General features: G+C 59.3%; 3 protein-coding genes across 6 annotated transcripts; 1 reads left to right on the plus strand and 2 right to left on the minus strand.

Annotated features, from left to right (window-relative positions):
* Positions 1-216: 216 nt before the first annotated feature.
* Positions 217-3,627, minus strand: MRPL12 (mitochondrial ribosomal protein L12). Its single transcript, XM_030231451.2, has 4 exons — positions 3,300-3,627; positions 3,119-3,199; positions 2,890-3,024; positions 217-507 (listed from the first exon to the last, which is right to left on the minus strand). Exons 1-4 carry the CDS (start codon positions 3,567-3,569, stop codon positions 391-393), a joined length of 603 nt encoding a protein of 200 aa, XP_030087311.1. The 5' UTR covers positions 3,570-3,627; the 3' UTR covers positions 217-390.
* A 559-nt stretch (positions 3,628-4,186) lies between these two features.
* HGS (hepatocyte growth factor-regulated tyrosine kinase substrate) lies at positions 4,187-13,523 on the minus strand. Of its 3 annotated transcripts, none has more exons than XM_030231449.2 (21): positions 13,398-13,523; positions 12,973-13,057; positions 12,528-12,603; positions 12,031-12,123; positions 10,132-10,255; positions 9,199-9,251; positions 8,687-8,755; positions 8,365-8,489; positions 8,067-8,145; positions 7,884-7,982; positions 7,579-7,674; positions 7,177-7,215; positions 6,930-7,073; positions 6,576-6,786; positions 6,222-6,394; positions 5,944-6,084; positions 5,695-5,866; positions 5,484-5,617; positions 5,120-5,236; positions 4,876-4,971; positions 4,187-4,786 (listed from the first exon to the last, which is right to left on the minus strand). In XM_030231449.2, exons 1-21 carry the CDS (start codon positions 13,432-13,434, stop codon positions 4,682-4,684), a joined length of 2,268 nt encoding a protein of 755 aa, XP_030087309.1. In that variant the 5' UTR covers positions 13,435-13,523; the 3' UTR covers positions 4,187-4,681. The 3 variants fall into 3 exon arrangements, with proteins under 3 accessions (XP_030087309.1, XP_030087308.1, XP_050837241.1); XM_030231448.2 differs by having other exon boundaries at positions 6,576-6,789; XM_050981284.1 differs by having other exon boundaries at positions 7,884-8,145.
* A 19-nt stretch (positions 13,524-13,542) lies between these two features.
* On the plus strand, positions 13,543-14,816 carry ARL16 (ADP ribosylation factor like GTPase 16). 2 transcript variants are annotated; one of them, XM_050981285.1, is made up of 5 exons: positions 13,543-13,649; positions 13,777-13,833; positions 13,919-14,032; positions 14,220-14,335; positions 14,487-14,816. In XM_050981285.1, the coding sequence occupies exons 1-5, from the start codon at positions 13,566-13,568 to the stop codon at positions 14,656-14,658; spliced, it is 543 nt and encodes a 180-aa protein (XP_050837242.1). In that variant the 5' UTR covers positions 13,543-13,565; the 3' UTR covers positions 14,659-14,816. The 2 variants fall into 2 exon arrangements, with proteins under 2 accessions (XP_050837242.1, XP_050837243.1); XM_050981286.1 differs by having other exon boundaries at positions 14,250-14,335.
* Positions 14,817-15,200: the final 384 nt, after the last annotated feature.

The raw sequence follows: 15,200 nt of genomic DNA on the forward strand, positions 1-15,200 counted from the left end.
CCAGGTTGTTGTGAAAAAAAGCTGTGACTGCCCCATCCCTGGAAGTGTTCAAGGCCAGGGTGGACGGGGCTTGGAGCAACCTCGTCTGATGGAAGGTGTTCCTGCCCATAGCAAGCAGCTGGAATGAGATGATCTTTCAACATCACTTCCACCCTAAACCATTCTGATTCCATGCAATGGGGAGCACAGGGATAATCAGCACTTGAGAAAGATTAATCATTTTACAGGTTTTTTTGGGTATTTATAAGGTAGAGTTCATGGTGATGGCAGGAAGTAGCAGCTCTGCCAAGCCATACAGCATTCTCCGGGAGAGTGCTCCCACTGTGCACTCGGAAAGGTCCGGAGCCTGGCCTGGGCAGCAGCTGCAGCACCAGTCCCTCAATGGTGAGGCTACTCCAGAACAACAGTCCCTCCTGCCGCCTCCAGCGCTGCTTTGATCTTCTCTGCTTCCTCTTTGGAGGCGTTCGCCTTGATCTCCTGCGGAAGGGACTCCACCAGCTTCTTTGCCTGCGAGAGGAACAAAGTACAAGGCTTGTAAACAGGCTTTCACTAACTGGATTATTGGATTTAGAGCCATGATCCTGACCTCTGCTTAAGCCAACTGTGGAAACTCACTGACCAGCACAAACCCCGAGACTTGCACTTGACCTACGGCCCGTCCCACCAGAAGGCTGCTAACCCTGACCGCTAGTGATGACACATCTGCTGGGAAACCTCTTCCTTAAATTCTTCCACCAGGTGCTCCTGCCGTGCACCCCAGCCTGCAGAGGTGTGGGTGCAGTGCCCTGCTGGGGCAGCACCCGCCTGGCTCCGCTCATGACCGTGTTTTTGTTCACATACTTGTGCCAGCAGGAGGGGAGGCCACTGCAGGGTGTGGACACAGCTGCACTGCTAAAACACAGCTCCAGCACAGACTACTTGACAACACAGTATTTTGTCATTTCAGGGACTTTTAAAGCAAAACTACTGGTACTAAGCAGCACTGCAATGCTTAAGGCAAGCTGAAAAACTGTTGAGCTAATTTAAAAAATTTACTGCAGTGCTGCTAGAGAGAAGGAAGTGAGCCCAGGGGGACAAGTCCCTGCTGCTCTTAGACACAGCAGCTCTCTGCCACAGCACTGCAGGAGTTTAGCACCCACTGGACTGGCCATTGTGCTGGCAGGAAGGTTTAGTCCCTTTGACTCCAGCTGAGTTCAATGCCTATGTATCTGTGGTGGAAGAAAAATACTTTTTTTGTTGGGGATGGAAGGCACAGATGTGTGAGCAGAGGGTTGGTGGAGCAGGAATGCCTCTGCCCACCAGAACAGGATTTGGACAGGAGCCTGTTCAGGCTCACTGCAATGAGCACAGGCAACACAACACAGGTTATTAATTTCTGAACTCTGCTCAGGAAGGTGTGACTCCATTCTAAAGCAGCCCTGGTCAAGAGAAGCAGCTGTTCCTGGTGTTCAGTGGGAAGAACAGAGCCCAAGCCAAGTGGGACCCATGGAGCAGCAGCAATGGGGCAGAGGCAGCTAGAGCCCAAGGCTGGTGGTGACAGGGTAAGCATCTGCTGGGCAGCTCCCAGTGAGCTTCCTGAGGTGCAGCCAGCCCTGGTCCTGCGTGTGCTAGTCACACACCTATCTCATCACGCAGCTGTTGCCACAGGACTGATGTCTGGGTCCCACCAGTGCACAAGGTAAGCACTGTATGTGCCTCCCTCCACACCACCAGCAGCCCTACAGGCCATGGGCAGATCAAGACGCAAACCTCGTAAAAACATCGTGACTGGATGGCAGTAAGATTTACAATAAAAGGGCTTTGGCTCCACTTTGAACAGTCTCTGCAGGCAGAACCTCCACAGCTGTTTGTGTTGTGTGTGTGCTTCACCAACGTCCTGGGCCTGGGTACATCATGCCTGAGTTTAGCTGCAATAACTGGCACTACCAACAGCTCATCCAGCATGTGCCATGTGCAAAGCCAAGCTCACTGAGCATCAGCTCTCCAGTGAATTGTCTACTGATTGTGTCCATTACAGGGTTTGGTATTTTCATGTTTGCTTGGGACCAATAATAGATGAACAACTTCCAGAGGAACCACACTGACAGTCAGGAAATTATCCCCACGAGACAGCCAAATTTGTACCTGTGCCACTGACTCTCTGCTGGCTTTGCAATGCAGCAAAAAGAATGGGTGGGAAGATTATCTGCAAACACTTCTGCTCTCCTGGGCTACAGCAGGAGCAGACATTGCAATACTCAACACTGCAGCTGGAATACTGCAATGTTGCAGCTGGAAAGTGCTACTACTGACCCCAAGATATAAAAGCATCATCCCAGAGATGTGCAGCACGTTACATGCTTCAGCAGTAGCAGCTTCATCACCCAACATGCTGAGCCCACATCCAAGGTCAAGGGCCTGAGCTCAGACACTGCCCAGGGCTGAGGCCTATCTCCTCCAAGGAAAGAAGCAGCACCACCTATAAAATGAAGGGCCCTGAAAAGAGCTGGAAGCCTGGACTGCAAAATGTATGGATTACAGAGGCTCATTTAACTTCAGAAATACACTGGCTTTAGGAAAGGCAAGCCAAACCCAGCTGCAAGGGATGGTGGCTACTCCTGAGCTCTGCAAGAAAGCTCACGCACGGCAGCTCTCAGGTTTGAGAAGTTGAAGCTGGCATGGACATCTCTGAGTCCTTTGCTCTGAGCCTCCTCCTTCATTCCCCTGCTTCTGACAAGGGAAAATGCCAGACGAAGGTGCAACCAACTCCTGCTTCCCTCAGTCTCTGCACTGAAATGCACACAGGCAGGCCGTGCTTCTGAATGCACAAATCCAGGCTCGCCTTCGAACAGAGCCGAGGCTGCTGGACCTGGGGGTAAAACCCCAGAGCCTGGGGCAGCACCTCCTCACCTGTACGAGGTTCACTCCAGGCACGAAGTTCTTCACCTCCTTGATCAGCTTCACCTTGTCAGCGGCCTTCAGCTCCGTCAGCCGGACGGTGAAATGAGTTTTCTCTTTCTTGAGCGGGACCACCTCCTCCTCCTCCTGGAAGCAGCCGGAGCGCGGTGAAGCCCCGCGGCCGAGCCCACCGCCGCGGTCCCCGCGGCCCCACTCCCGCCCCTCCCGGCGCGCCCGGTACCTGCGGAGCCGCCTGGGCGGGCAAGACGGAGGCGGCGGCCGCCGCGGGCATCACCCCCACGTCCGGGATCTTCAGCGTCTCCTGCGGGAAGAGCGGCGGCAGCAGCGGCCGGTCAGGCGGCGCACGCGGCCGGGGCGGGCCGGGTGAGGCCGGGCCGAGCGGGGTCAGGCCCCGCACCCACCTTGAGCAGCGCGTTGAGATCGGCCACCTCCAGCAGCGTCAGCCCCGCGATGTCCCGCACCAGCTGCCGCACCTTGGGCGAGTACTCCTTGGCGGCCGTGTCCAGCGGCGCCCCGGCCAGAGCCTCCGAACGCCGCGCGGGGCCGGTGCCGAGCGCTCGCAGCCCGGCGGGGGCCCCGCGGCGCGGCCGCAGCGGCGGGAGCAGCGGCAGCGGGCGCGACGGCAGCGGGAGCAGCGCCCGGCGGGCGGCGGGCAGCGCGGCGGGCAGCATGGCGGCCCGAGGACACCGAGCGCTCCGCTCCGCCCGCGCTCCCGGCGGGCCCCGCGCTCCGCTCGCGGCCAATAGTGACACAGAGCGAGCGCAGCGGTGCATCATGGGACATGTAGGCCAAAGCGGGCCGATGGGAAAGCAACATCCACCGCAATAAATCCATTACTATTTATCATTTCTAAACAGGATAGAAAAAATTTCATGTCTGAATGAACAGAAACTGCTTCCTCTCTGGAATGTTTGGAAGGAGAACTGGTTATATTTCTACACTGTACTGCATGGTTACCGGTAAAATTGAAGCATAATGAATGCAAATTAAAAGAAACAAAAATAAAGCCTGAAAGCCTTGTCATTTTACCTTTTTGACTTTCACTAATTGCAGTAACACATTGTAATGCTCCATAAAACTTAATAATTTAGGACTCTGCATCTACAGCACAGAAACATTCTAGACACTGTAGGGAGGAAATTTCAGTGGCCAGAGCTCAATTTGAGCTGGCGGGTGCTGCAGGTGAGGTGTGATGGGCTCTGCCCCGGAGCTGCTGCCAGCCCTTGGCAAACACTGCCCCGTTCGTTCGCGGGGGGAGGCCCGGCGCCGCCCAGCACAGGAGCCGCGGTTCGTTCCAACACTTTATTGTCACCGATAGCGCTCGGTCACCGCCGGGACGGGCGGGACGGGACAGGCCGGGCCAGCGCAGGGCCCGGGCCGTGAGGGAGCGGGGCACGGCGGGGACGGGGCAGGGCTAGAGGCTGCGCCCTCGGGGCCATGCCACAGCCCCGGGACAAGGACAGGGGCAGGGCTGGCACCGGGGCCGGGCAGGGAGGGAGCGCTGTGCCCTCGGGGCCGTGCCACAGCCCCGGGACAAAGACAGGGGCAGGCCGAGCTCCCGCCCGGCCCCGGGGCTGCCGAGGGCTGGTGCGGGTGAGCCGGGGCTGCTGCCCCAGGCGCAGGGCATGGGGGCTGCCCCCTGCCCCTTGGTCCCCAAAGCCGGCAGCAGGAGCCTTGGGCCCCACTGCCCCTGGGACACGGGGCCGGGGGGCAGCACGAGTAGTCGAAGTACAGAGTGATTTTGGATGAAGAGTAGTGTTACACTGGAGCCCTGTGGCTGCCGTCAGTCAAAGGAGATGAGCTGGGCCTCCCCGCTGCCTGGGGGCTGCTGCCCGGGGGCAGGCGCTGGTGGGGGCTGCTGCTGGGGGGGCCCCCCAGCTGGGGCCACCTGCAGCAGAGGAAACAGCTTTGTCAGCGTGTGCCTTCATTAGCACACGTGCCCCACTGTGTCCTGACCCCCAGACTGGTAGCACTCACCTGTTGGTAGAGGGGCTGCTGCCCGGGCAGGTAGGACTGCTGGGCTGGCAGGCTGCTCAGAGCTGTGTCCTGGCCTGGCAGGGCAGACATAAGACCCTATGGGAACAAGGGGGCGGGTGTCAGAGGGGTGGGGTACGTGCAGCACCCACAGTGCTGCAGTGGTGGGTGACCTCCCCCAGGATGGCTCTGTGGGCTGGAGCCCAACCATGCCTTGTTCCCCCATGCCCAAGCAGGGAGTGCTCACCTGCATGCTGTAGGGCTGGTAGCCCATGGAGACAGACTGGCTGCCCATGTACCCCATGGTGCCCGACTGGGGTGCCTGGGAGATGGCTGGGATGCTCTGCGACTGTGAGGCTGCAGTCTGTGGAGAGAGGCTGGTGAGAGGTGGCACGGACAGCAACGGCTCACTTCTCTAGACAAGGCCCTTGAGCCCAGAACTGGATCTAACTCCAGCCCACTTCCACAGCAAGATTGGCAGATCTGGAACCAACCAGCCCATCCTCCCTCCTGCTCAGAGATCTCACTGCTAAGTTTGGGTACGTTGCCCAGCCGCACAGAACCCCCCAGCCCCTGTCCCACCTTGCTTCAGGCTGAGCTGCCTCACTTGCCTGGTAGCCCTGTGTGGGTGTGGGCTGGTAGGATGAATATGCAGGGGTGGTGGTGGGCACCGCCGGCCCCTGCTGAGGCCCCTGCCCGCTGCTGGCACCCGGCTGGTACATGTAGGCATTCACCATGCTGGGATCTGGGTGAAGAGACCAGAGGTTGGAGCAACTGCCTTGGGCTCTCCACTACCCCCAGAGGCTGAGCTGCCTGACGTACCAGTGCCGGGCATGGCAGCGTAGGGGCCGGTTCCCCCTTGTGCAGCCTGGTTCATGTACACGCTGTGCATGGGAGAGCCCTCCACGGAGCCAGCTGGGCTGAACGTACCAGGGAAGCTGGTGGGCCCAGAGGGCTGGTAGATCACCCCACTGGCTGCGGGCATGGCCTGGAGCTGGTGGGAGAAGGAAAGCCAGGTTAAAGCCACAGTCCCTGGAACCTGGCAGGGCAAGCCTAGCCCAGCAGCTGTACCTGAGCATAAGGCAGTGAGAAAGCTGGCATCTGGGCTCTCATCTGGATGGTCTGCTTCTGCTGCTCCAGGCGCAGCTGCCTCTCCTTCTCCTGCTCCTGCAGTCTCTGGATGGCCAGCTGACGCTGCATCTCCAGGTACTCCTGTGGGAACAGGGCTGAGTGGCTGGGAGCCACCATACCACTCACCCCTGCCACCAGGGCAGCCATCCCGGCCTGCCCCGGGCTGGGCCACAGAGCAGGCAGGCCTGCAAGACCCCGGACATGCTTCCCTGCCTCACCTGCTTCTTCTGCCTCATGATCTCCAGCTTCTGTGCCAGCTGGATCTGGCGCTGCCGCTCTGCCTCCTCCGCTGCACGGCGCAGCTTCTCCTGGTGCTCCTCCCGCAGCGCGTTCAGAGCCCCGCGCGCATCCCGGATCTGGGCCAGCTTGTCCTGCAGGCCCTCGTAGTACACTGGGGAGGGAAGGGACAGCCTCAGGAACACGGGGACAGAGCACTTGGGCTGCCCCTGCACTGCACAGCAGCCTCTCTCCAGTGAGACTGCGCCACGGGAGTGCTGAGCCCTGACACTGTGGAAGCCCTGGCTGCCGCCCACCCACGCCCAGGGCCAGCAGCTCCCCCAGCTCCCACGCACGCCTGCGCTCGTCCAGCTGGTTGAGCAGCTCCAGCAGCTGTGGGTGCATGTTGTTGATGGACTGGAAGAGGGACAACACGGCAGAGTCGTTGGTGATGCTGCGGCCTCGCATGTGGTTGCTCTTCATGCGGTTGACGAATGTGGTGACCGCGTTCTGCAGTGCCTTCAGGAACTGCTCGTGGTTCTCCTCGGACTCACCGTTCTGGTACTGCTGCTGGAAGGAAGGAAGGATGGGGCAGCCAGTCAGCTGTGACCTCCCAGTGCCAACAGCCAGCAGCCAGCCTGCAGAGCCCAAGAGTCGGGTGCTTCTTGCCCCTTGGTGGGTGCCAGACAAAGGCCTAGGCCCACTCTTACCTCAACCACCCCAAGAGGGGCAGGGTGGGCGTCCCCAGGCTGCACAGCTGGCTCTGTCAGGGACAGGGGTGCTGACGGTGTGGGGCTCTTGCGAACCTCCTCCTGCTTCTTCTCCCAGTAGTTGCGGTTCAAGTACCGAGCCAGCTGCCAGGAAGAGAAGGAAGATCAGCATCACTGCCTCAAAGGAGCAAGCAGACTAGCTTGGGCCAGGATCTGTGCTGCAGACTAGCAGGGCCAGGATCCTTACCTCTGGGTCAATGTCCTCAGCCAAGGGAGCAGAGGAATTCTGGAAACAGACAAATGGAGAAATGTAGTTCAGCAAAACCAGAGATCCCCAGGTCCCACACAGGTGCTCAGCTCAGAGCTGGCCAAGTATGACCACCAGTGAGAGCCTCAAAGGGGACACAAGCTGGGAGGCAGTGGAGGCACCTAAGTCCTGGCTGAGAACACACCTTCTTGCTCAAAACACAGTGAACGAGCAAGGGGTTGAACGGGACAAATATTTTCCCTCAGTATGGGGATTAAATTTGACACAACTGGGGCAGACTCGGGCTCAGGAAGTAGCCTGTGTGCAGCCACTTCACGTGCAGGAGCTTAGGAAGAGGCCTGTGTGCAGCCACTTCATGTGCAGGAGCTGCCATGGACGTACCACAGGTGGAGAGTAGAGTGTGCTGACTGGGGGAGCCGAGGATGTGACAGGAGTGGGCTCAGCCTTAGGGTACACGGAGTAGGTTGTTTTCTGCCTCTGCAAAAAAGAGAAAATTGCCAACTCAGAGAGAGTCCAGGCTTCTCCAAATTCACCACAAAACAGCCTGTGCCTGGCTCTGCTTTCAACCTCTCATTCCACAGGCTTTGAGCCTTGCTCACACCAAGACGTGTCCAGAGATCCGTTATGGACCAGCACAGCTAGGCTGAAGAGCAACAACCCCTCCCGGACTCCAAGAGCCAACAAACCATTCTCTCCTTCTCTTCAGCCTCTGACTGAGACAAGGCAATAGCCAGCTGGAGCTCCTCTTCCTCTTGCAGAGCCGTCTCATCGCGCTTTGGAGGCAGCTGGAAGCAGAAAGGTGAGGTGGTCAGTAATGGGATCAACAAACAGGTGAGGATCACCAGATCGCCTACGGGGCAGCTGCTCACCTGGGACTGCTGAGAGAGGGGGCTGGTCAGGTACTCAGGGGGCAGTTCAGAGGTGGCAGCAGCTTTACCCTCAGTTTTCCTGTAGTGACAAGGGATAGTATGGACTGAATGCTCCCTTCTGTGCACTAGAGCCCAGCTCTGCACCATGTTCCAGCAGCAAAGCCCACTCCCAGGAAGGAAGAGGGCACAGCCTGGGAAGCCCCCGTTGTGCTCTGCAGGCAGCTAGTTCCACACCATGCCTCCCCCCTCAATGTCCCAGCTGTCGTAGGCAAAGAAACCCAACTCGAAGGGTACTGACTTGTTGAGATGCTCATAGCAGGGCTCACAGACTCTCACTTCCTTCTCAATCCCAAACTTGGGGATGGTGGAATACTTGGAGGAGCATTTTCCACAGAAGATCTGCCCGCAGGCCCGGCAGTGGTGCTATAAAGGACAGGAGACGTGAGTGTGGCAGCAAGACATTCCTTCTCCTTTAGCTAACATCACTCAGACACTCATTTCCCTGCCAGCAGCCAGGAAACATGGTCTGTCCCCAGCACACTTCACACAGCGAGTCCTGCAGGGAGTTCTGCAAGTGCCAAGGGCTGTGTAGAGCAAGGGAGCCCAGGAGCAGCACCCACCTTGCGTGTCACAACGCCAAACTGCACTCGGCACCTGTGACACTCCTCTGCATCCACCCAGTCTGGAGCCTGTTGGGGCCAAGGGAAATGGAGTAAGGAGGGAGGAGTGCGATGGCACCGGTCCATTCAGGAGCTCTGGTGGCTAACGGGGCTCTCATGTCTCCTGGGGGAGACTGGGGGCATCTGCAGCTCAACAGGAAATATTAATCCCCAGTTATCTCCTCTTCCTTAGAGGCTGCGATGTTTTCCCAGTCAGTACAAGATTTACTAGGAAACTCTCTGCACAGCAATCACTTCAGCAATGCCCTGCTGCTAAGTCCAGCCTGCCAAGCTGCTGCAAGGCCAGTGAGCAGGAGAAATGATGGGTCTGACTCCCTGTCCCGGCCAGTTCTCCTAGCAAGGCCTCCAATCCACACAAAACAGAGGAATGTGAGACCTGCAGGTTTGGCAGTAGGGGATGGGAAAGCAGGTCTGTCCCACAGCACCAGCTGCTCCCCCACCACAGAGCTCACCCTCTCTGCAGCGAACATGGCATCGCTCTCCTTGAACTCGGGGAAGACGTGCCCTGCAGAAGGAGAAATGGAGAGAAAAGGGAGCCCCGATGTGAGAGGAATCCTCTGGCACAGGGAGAATGTGCCTGCAGGCTCATGCTACAGGTGCCAGCTCAGCACCACCTCTTGTCTTGACCAGCACCTCCCTCTGACACAACAGGAGCGGGCTGCCCTCAGCCACGGTCTGAGGACAATCCCCAATTGTCTCCCTTACACACCCGCAAGGGACATCACAGGCCTCTGGATAAGGCTTATTATTTCTCAGTACTTTGAACTGAGGGGGATAAAAAGCCCTCTCGATGGGCAGGCAGGGCTGTGAGTTTCAGCCCTTCAAGGGCCAGAGCTTGGAAACACCAGCTCAGGATGCTGGACTGACCCTCCAAGCTTGTGCCACTGCCTGCAGAGTTTCTGGTGCACAGAAGGAAGAAGAGGCAGCAGTGTGTCCCTGCCCTTGAAGTGGACACTGCTGGCCTGGGAGAGAAGGGAAAATGTCACACCAACACTGTGTCAGCAAGTGGGACTGTGGACCCATCCTGGGAGCAGGAACAAAAGCCTGTGAGGAAGGAACTGCCCCACAGCAAATCCCTCCCAGAGGACATGATGACTTGCTGCCAGTCTCCCCAAAAACAGTTGCAGCTTCTGCTTTTCAGGTCTCCCTGCCAGCCCTGAAGGCTGGGCTGGAGGTCTAGAGCAAGGCTGCCCTGGTCCATTGGACCGTCCCATGTCTGCAGCAGGATTTAGTCACCCTGAAGGGTTCACTGGGTATCGGGAACCAAGGAAGAGCTCTGTGCTGCAAGTCCAGATTTTGCTCACACCAGGCACAGAACTGCCAAAGCTCCTGCAGAGCAGAGCTGCTTCACCAGGTGTCCCCTCATCTGTAGCCACAGTCCTCACCTTCAACCTTCATTATCTGATAGGTGTCCTGCACCACCTTGTACTTGGGCTCGTTGCGGAAGGCGTGAGCCCAGGCCTGGATGAGGTACAGGATCTTACTGCGGACACTTGTCTCCACTTGCCTCTGCACAGGAAGGGAGAAAAAAACATCTCAGAAAATGCCCCTGGAACCCAAAGGATGGTGTGAAGCCCCTAAAGAGAAGCCAGAAATACCACTCAGGAAAGAGTGACTTTATAGTACTCAGGAGAGGTAAGAGCTGTCAGAAACCTGCAGCAAGGACAATGCACAGCACAAAGAGACCCCTCCAGCTGCCCCACTGCCCCCTCCAGCACAAACAACACAATGTCCTTCGAGCAGCACAGACTGAACAGAGCTGTGGCCTTGATGCTTAGAGCAAGTGCCCAACACTCCCTCACCAGAGCCACGCATCCCACACTCAGAACTTGGTGGGAGCCCAGCTGCCCAGGACAGCACAGCCCACCCTGCCTGCCCCTTGACAGTGCTGGGGGGTGCCTGCACCTCCACTCCAGGAGTACTCAAAGCCATCTCAGGATGTGACAAAGTGAGGACAGCTGGGACAGATGCCCTTTGGAGGCAGGGCAACTACATCACACTTCAGGGAACTGGAGAAAAGTTGGCAAGCCTGTTCTGACCTCAGCCAGCCTAAGGGCTGCTGTGTCATCAGCTGCCCAAGTGATCACATCCACATGACTGCCTGTTCCAGAAATCCACAGGAAGCACAGCAGCACTGTCAAGCTCTGATTTTAGCCAAGACCTTGGCCCACACAGCATCACTTACTGACAATTCCTCCAACTTCTAGAACATTTGGCAAAATCCTGCATTCCATACATGTCACAGCCCTGAACCTCATCAGAACTTGGACTGTTTTACCAGGATCGGGTGTTCACAAGCAGCAAAGTTCCAAGTGTGAGAGGAGAATGGGGCAGTTGTGAAACTCCTGAGGCAGGCAAGGACTGAGAGAAGCACAAAATCCCTGGATCTGATTAGATCTTCTCAGCCCTTGGAGCGGCTGTGCTACCACACCTGGCTGTCATGCTATGGTAGTGCTCCTGCCTCAGGAGGAGATCCTGCAGGGAAACTGAGTCAGCCCTAACAGGAAGGTGACAGGAGAGACACCCTGCTTGGTGTGCATGGTGACAGGACTCACAGAGCTCATCCTCCAAAGATCTGGGTCACCTGTTTGTTTATTTCTGGTGGAAGACAGAAGTACGATGCTAATGAGCTCTTGCCTGGGCATTGCTGTTCTGAGCTGGGAGCTGGAGACAGGAGTTTTCATTTCCACTTCACTAAAGGAATTCCCCAGTCCAAGGACACATGAAGCTCCAGCAGGCATCAGAGTGGTGACAGCTTGTAACAGCAACTTGTCAGTGCCAGCAGCCATGGTCACATCCTGAACAACTCAACAGGCCAATGACACGGCTGTGACACAGAGGCAGCTCCAGCTGGTTTTTCCTTTGCAGCTTTACCTGCCAATGTGTCTCACACTGTTCCATGAGAGGGAATTCACCTTGCCACTGCCCAGGTCCTTGGTACAGGTGCCAGGCCATGATCTGTTTTCCTTTGCTGTCCCAACCCAAGTGTTGCATCCAGGAGCATTTACCATGGAATGGCCCAGGCCCCCACAGCACATTCCTGCTGTTTCACAGTGCAGACAAACCTCTGCTCCCATCACATCTCCTCCTCCCAGAAGCCCTCCTTCACTGCCTACACTCACCCTTTCACAGCACACAATAATCTGCTCTTTTCTGAAGTGCATTTCCAGTTTCCCTTCTAATCCTTACCCAAAGAGGACACAAGAGAGGCCACACGCTTTTCTTCCTGCTGCTGCTGCTTTTCCACAGGGGAAAAAAAATGACAGTAAAATAAATCTATTTACCTTGAGTATTTCCTTCAGCTCCTCCATGGTCTGTTTATTGGCCACCTCGTCATGGACTGTTTGGCCACAGTTTTTAACCACCGACTCCATAACCTGCAAGGGCCAAGACAACATCAGCCCACAGCTTTCTGCCTCCCCTGCAACTTTTGGGGGTCCCAGCACACACTGCAGGCTGAACACAGGGCAGTACTTAAGCAGTGAGGTGTGTTGGGGCCATGCCAATCCACTCCCTGCACTGGGAGCCAGCTGCCTTTTGCTTCCCTGGGGGGCTGGGGGCCTTCTGCTCTGTGCAAACCAACCCCAGGGAGAGCCCAAGCCTCAGCTCTGCCTGTTCCAAAGCCAAGATGGAACTAAAGCATGAAGGCCCTGGCCTGATCACCCCAAAACCTCAGTGCCAGAGTCAGGAAGAGGCTGGCTCCAGGCTGGGCTGCAGGAAGCTGTGCAGCCAGAAGGCAGTAGTGGGAAGCCCCTGCTTGCTCCCAGCCAGGTGCCATTACCTCCAGCGCGTACAGGGCCACGTGGGGATTCTTGTCATTCACCTTCTTCTTGATGGCGTTGACGGCGTATTTCGCCCTGGGCAGGGGAAGAAGGGACATGTTCTCAGGGCATCAAGAATCCGAGGGGAGATCCCACCTGCTGCTGACAACCCACCAATCCCCACCCTGACACGAAGGGCACAGCTAACTCAGGGGTGTACGATTCACTTAGTGAAACTGGCAAGGAATAAGCACACTGAAGCTTGAGTTTCCCTAAGGATTTCAGGCTAGGGGTAATGTGTGGCTCCCAGGCTCTGGGAAGCATGCCAGCACATCAGGGTGTGCTGTACAGCCCCTCTGATGTTGTTATGGAAGGGATAAGGATGCGTGTGGTACAGGTCCGAGACCCTGGAAGGGCGTCTGTCCTTCCCCGAGCAGACGGCAGAGCCGTGCCCGCAGCACTTACTGCGTGTCTCCCTGACGGATCATGTCGCAGATCTGCAGGATGGATTCCCAGTCTGTCTCCAGCAGGAGCTGGCTCGTGGCCTTATCTGCAGTGAACAAGCCCACGGGGCCGCCGTGAGCCGCGCTGCTGCCCGCAGCTCCGCTCCGCCACCGCCGGTCCCGGGAGCGCTGCGGGCGTGGCGCTGCCCCGAGGCTCGGGATAAACAAACCCCCCACTGCACCCGGAAAGCACCAACCCTCCCGCTGCAGACACCCCGGGCGCTCGGTGACCTCCCGGGCGGCACCGGGCTGCGGCACCGCCGCCCGACCCGGCCCGGCCGTGCCGTGCCCTGGGCCCGCCCGCTCCCGGGGCCGAGCGCTGCGGACCCCGACCCGCTTCTCGTCCCGTCCCGTCCCGTCCCGCCGCCGAGGGAACCGCGCCGGTACCGAGGAGCCGCTCGAAGGTGCCGCCGCCGCGCCCCATGGTGTCCGCCCGCTGCCGGCCCGGCCCGCTCGCTCCGGCCCGGTCCGGCCCGGTCCGTTCCCCGCCCCGCCGCGGCCCTTCCGCTTCCGTCTTCCGCCGGGGCGGGGCCGCTTCCGCGGGGCGGCTCCGCCATGGCCGCGGGCCGCTCCCCGCCCACCTTCCTGTTGCTGGGGGCGGCGGGCGGCGGGAAGAGCCTCCTGGTGCGGCGGCTGCGGCATATCCGTGGGCACGGGGCACGGGGCACCGGGAGGGACGGGCCGGGCCGGGGGGGGGGGGGGGGGGGGCCGGGCGGAACGCGCCCCCGGCCCGTTCCCGGAGCTGCCGTGTCCTTAACGCGAGGCACAGCTGAGCGCCGAGGAGCCCGCGGAGCTGGGCGAGCCCCCCGCCACGCTGCCCACGGTAGGTGCGGCCCGGCGGGCCGGAGCGGCTCCGGGGCGGGCGCGGGGCACGGCCGCAGCCCGCGGTGCCGGTGCCTGTCCCGCAGGTGGGCACCAACCTGACGGACCTGCGGCTGCCGCGGAAGGTGACCGTGCGGGAGCTGGGCGGCTGCATGGGCCCCATCTGGCCCAGCTACTACGGCGAGTGCAGCGCTCTCCTGGTGAGCAGCACCGGGGCCGCGGTCCCGAGGGGCGCTCGCGGCGAGAGGGGCTGCGGGGCGGGGGTCGGTCGGTCCCCCCGGTTTCGCCCCCTGGTGGGATTTCCCTCTCCCGTGCCCTGCTCTGGCCCAGCCCGGCCCGGGGTTGCTCCCGGCATCCCCGCGCCCTGCTTTTCCTTCTTCCCCCCAGTTCGTGGTGGATGCCTCCAACCCCACCCAGGTCTCCTCGTCCTGCATCCAGCTGCTCTCGGTCCTCTCCGCAGCGCCGCTCGCCTCTGTGCCCGTCCTGGTGCTTTTCAACAAGATGTGAGGAGGATGTCACCCGAAGGGCGGGGGTGCCAGGAACAGGGCTATGCTTTGCTGCACTTCCCAGGCTGGAGAGCCCTGAGCTGGGGCTGGTCCGGACAGGGGTGCCTCGTGCTTGGCTGATGCTGCAGCTCCCGTCTCCCCCTTGCAGTGACCTGCCCTGCTACATGTCGCTGGTGGAGATGAAGTCGCTGTTCCGCATGCAGGACATCGTGTCCTGTGCCACGCAGCCCATCACCATGCTGGAGACCAGCGCCCGCGACGGCACCGGCCTGGCCGAGGTCCTGCAGTGGCTCCGGAGTGCCCTCAAAGAGGCCTGCTGACCCCAGCCCTACAGCCCGGGACACTCCTGTCACTCAAGGAGGTGGCCAAGGAGCAGCTGCCCTGCCTGGGACTCGGAGCAGAGCCCAGGACAGTGCCTTGGGCTGTTGAAGGACTGGATCCCTGTGGGACGTGACAGTAAAACTCCCACCACACAGTCCAGGCTGGTGGCTGCCTTGTGCTCGGATGGAAATCCTGGGCTTTTAAGGAAGGGACAAGCAGAAGCCAGAGAGGCCAGATTGTGCTGGCAGCTCCAGGCACAGGAGGGGTTCCTGCAGCAGGGCTGGAGGCTGCAGCAGCACCTGAGCTGAGCTAAGCACAGCAGGGCTGGCTAAGGCTGAGTTTAAGCGGGCTCCTGCCAGCAGCTCTGGCCATGTGAGCCTCGTGCCAGCCCAAGCACAGTGGGGTGACCCTGGGGAAGGACTGGGTGACCTGGTGGGTGTCAGGAGCTAGGGCAAGGCCAGTGACGGGGGTGCTTCAGTAGGCATGTCTCACAAGCTGCAGCAAGTACCAGCCCACAGCTGCTCTCCAGCACTCACCTGGG

This window comes from Serinus canaria, chromosome 18, assembly GCF_022539315.1.
Source record: "Serinus canaria isolate serCan28SL12 chromosome 18, serCan2020, whole genome shotgun sequence".
NCBI classification, from domain to species: Eukaryota; Metazoa; Chordata; class Aves; order Passeriformes; family Fringillidae; genus Serinus; species Serinus canaria.

Excerpts from the sequence above, each read along its gene's own strand:
- MRPL12 (XM_030231451.2), bottom strand. The coding sequence starts at position 3,569 with ATGCTGCCCGCCGCGCTGCCCGCCGCCCGCCGGGCGCTGCTCCCGCTG. Across the intron at positions 3,025-3,118 it reads CCGCCCAGGCGGCTCCGCAG|GAGGAGGAGGAGGTGGTCCC; the intron begins GTACCGGGCGCG and ends GGCTGCTTCCAG. Across the intron at positions 508-2,889 it reads CTGGAGTGAACCTCGTACAG|GCAAAGAAGCTGGTGGAGTC; the intron begins GTGAGGAGGTGC and ends TTCCTCTCGCAG.
- HGS (XM_050981284.1), bottom strand. The coding sequence starts at position 13,434 with ATGGGGCGCGGCGGCGGCACCTTCGAGCGGCTCCTCG. Across the intron at positions 12,124-12,527 it reads TGGCCCTGTACGCGCTGGAG|GTTATGGAGTCGGTGGTTAA; the intron begins GTAATGGCACCT and ends TGGCCCTTGCAG. Across the intron at positions 7,216-7,578 it reads CACTCTACTCTCCACCTGTG|AATTCCTCTGCTCCCTTGGC; the intron begins GTACGTCCATGG and ends GTCTGTTTCCAG.
- ARL16 (XM_050981285.1), top strand. The coding sequence starts at position 13,566 with ATGGCCGCGGGCCGCTCCCCGCCCACCTTCCTGTTGCTGGGGGCGGCG. Across the intron at positions 13,650-13,776 it reads TCCTGGTGCGGCGGCTGCGG|CAGCTGAGCGCCGAGGAGCC; the intron begins CATATCCGTGGG and ends TAACGCGAGGCA. Across the intron at positions 14,336-14,486 it reads CTGGTGCTTTTCAACAAGAT|TGACCTGCCCTGCTACATGT; the intron begins GTGAGGAGGATG and ends TCCCCCTTGCAG.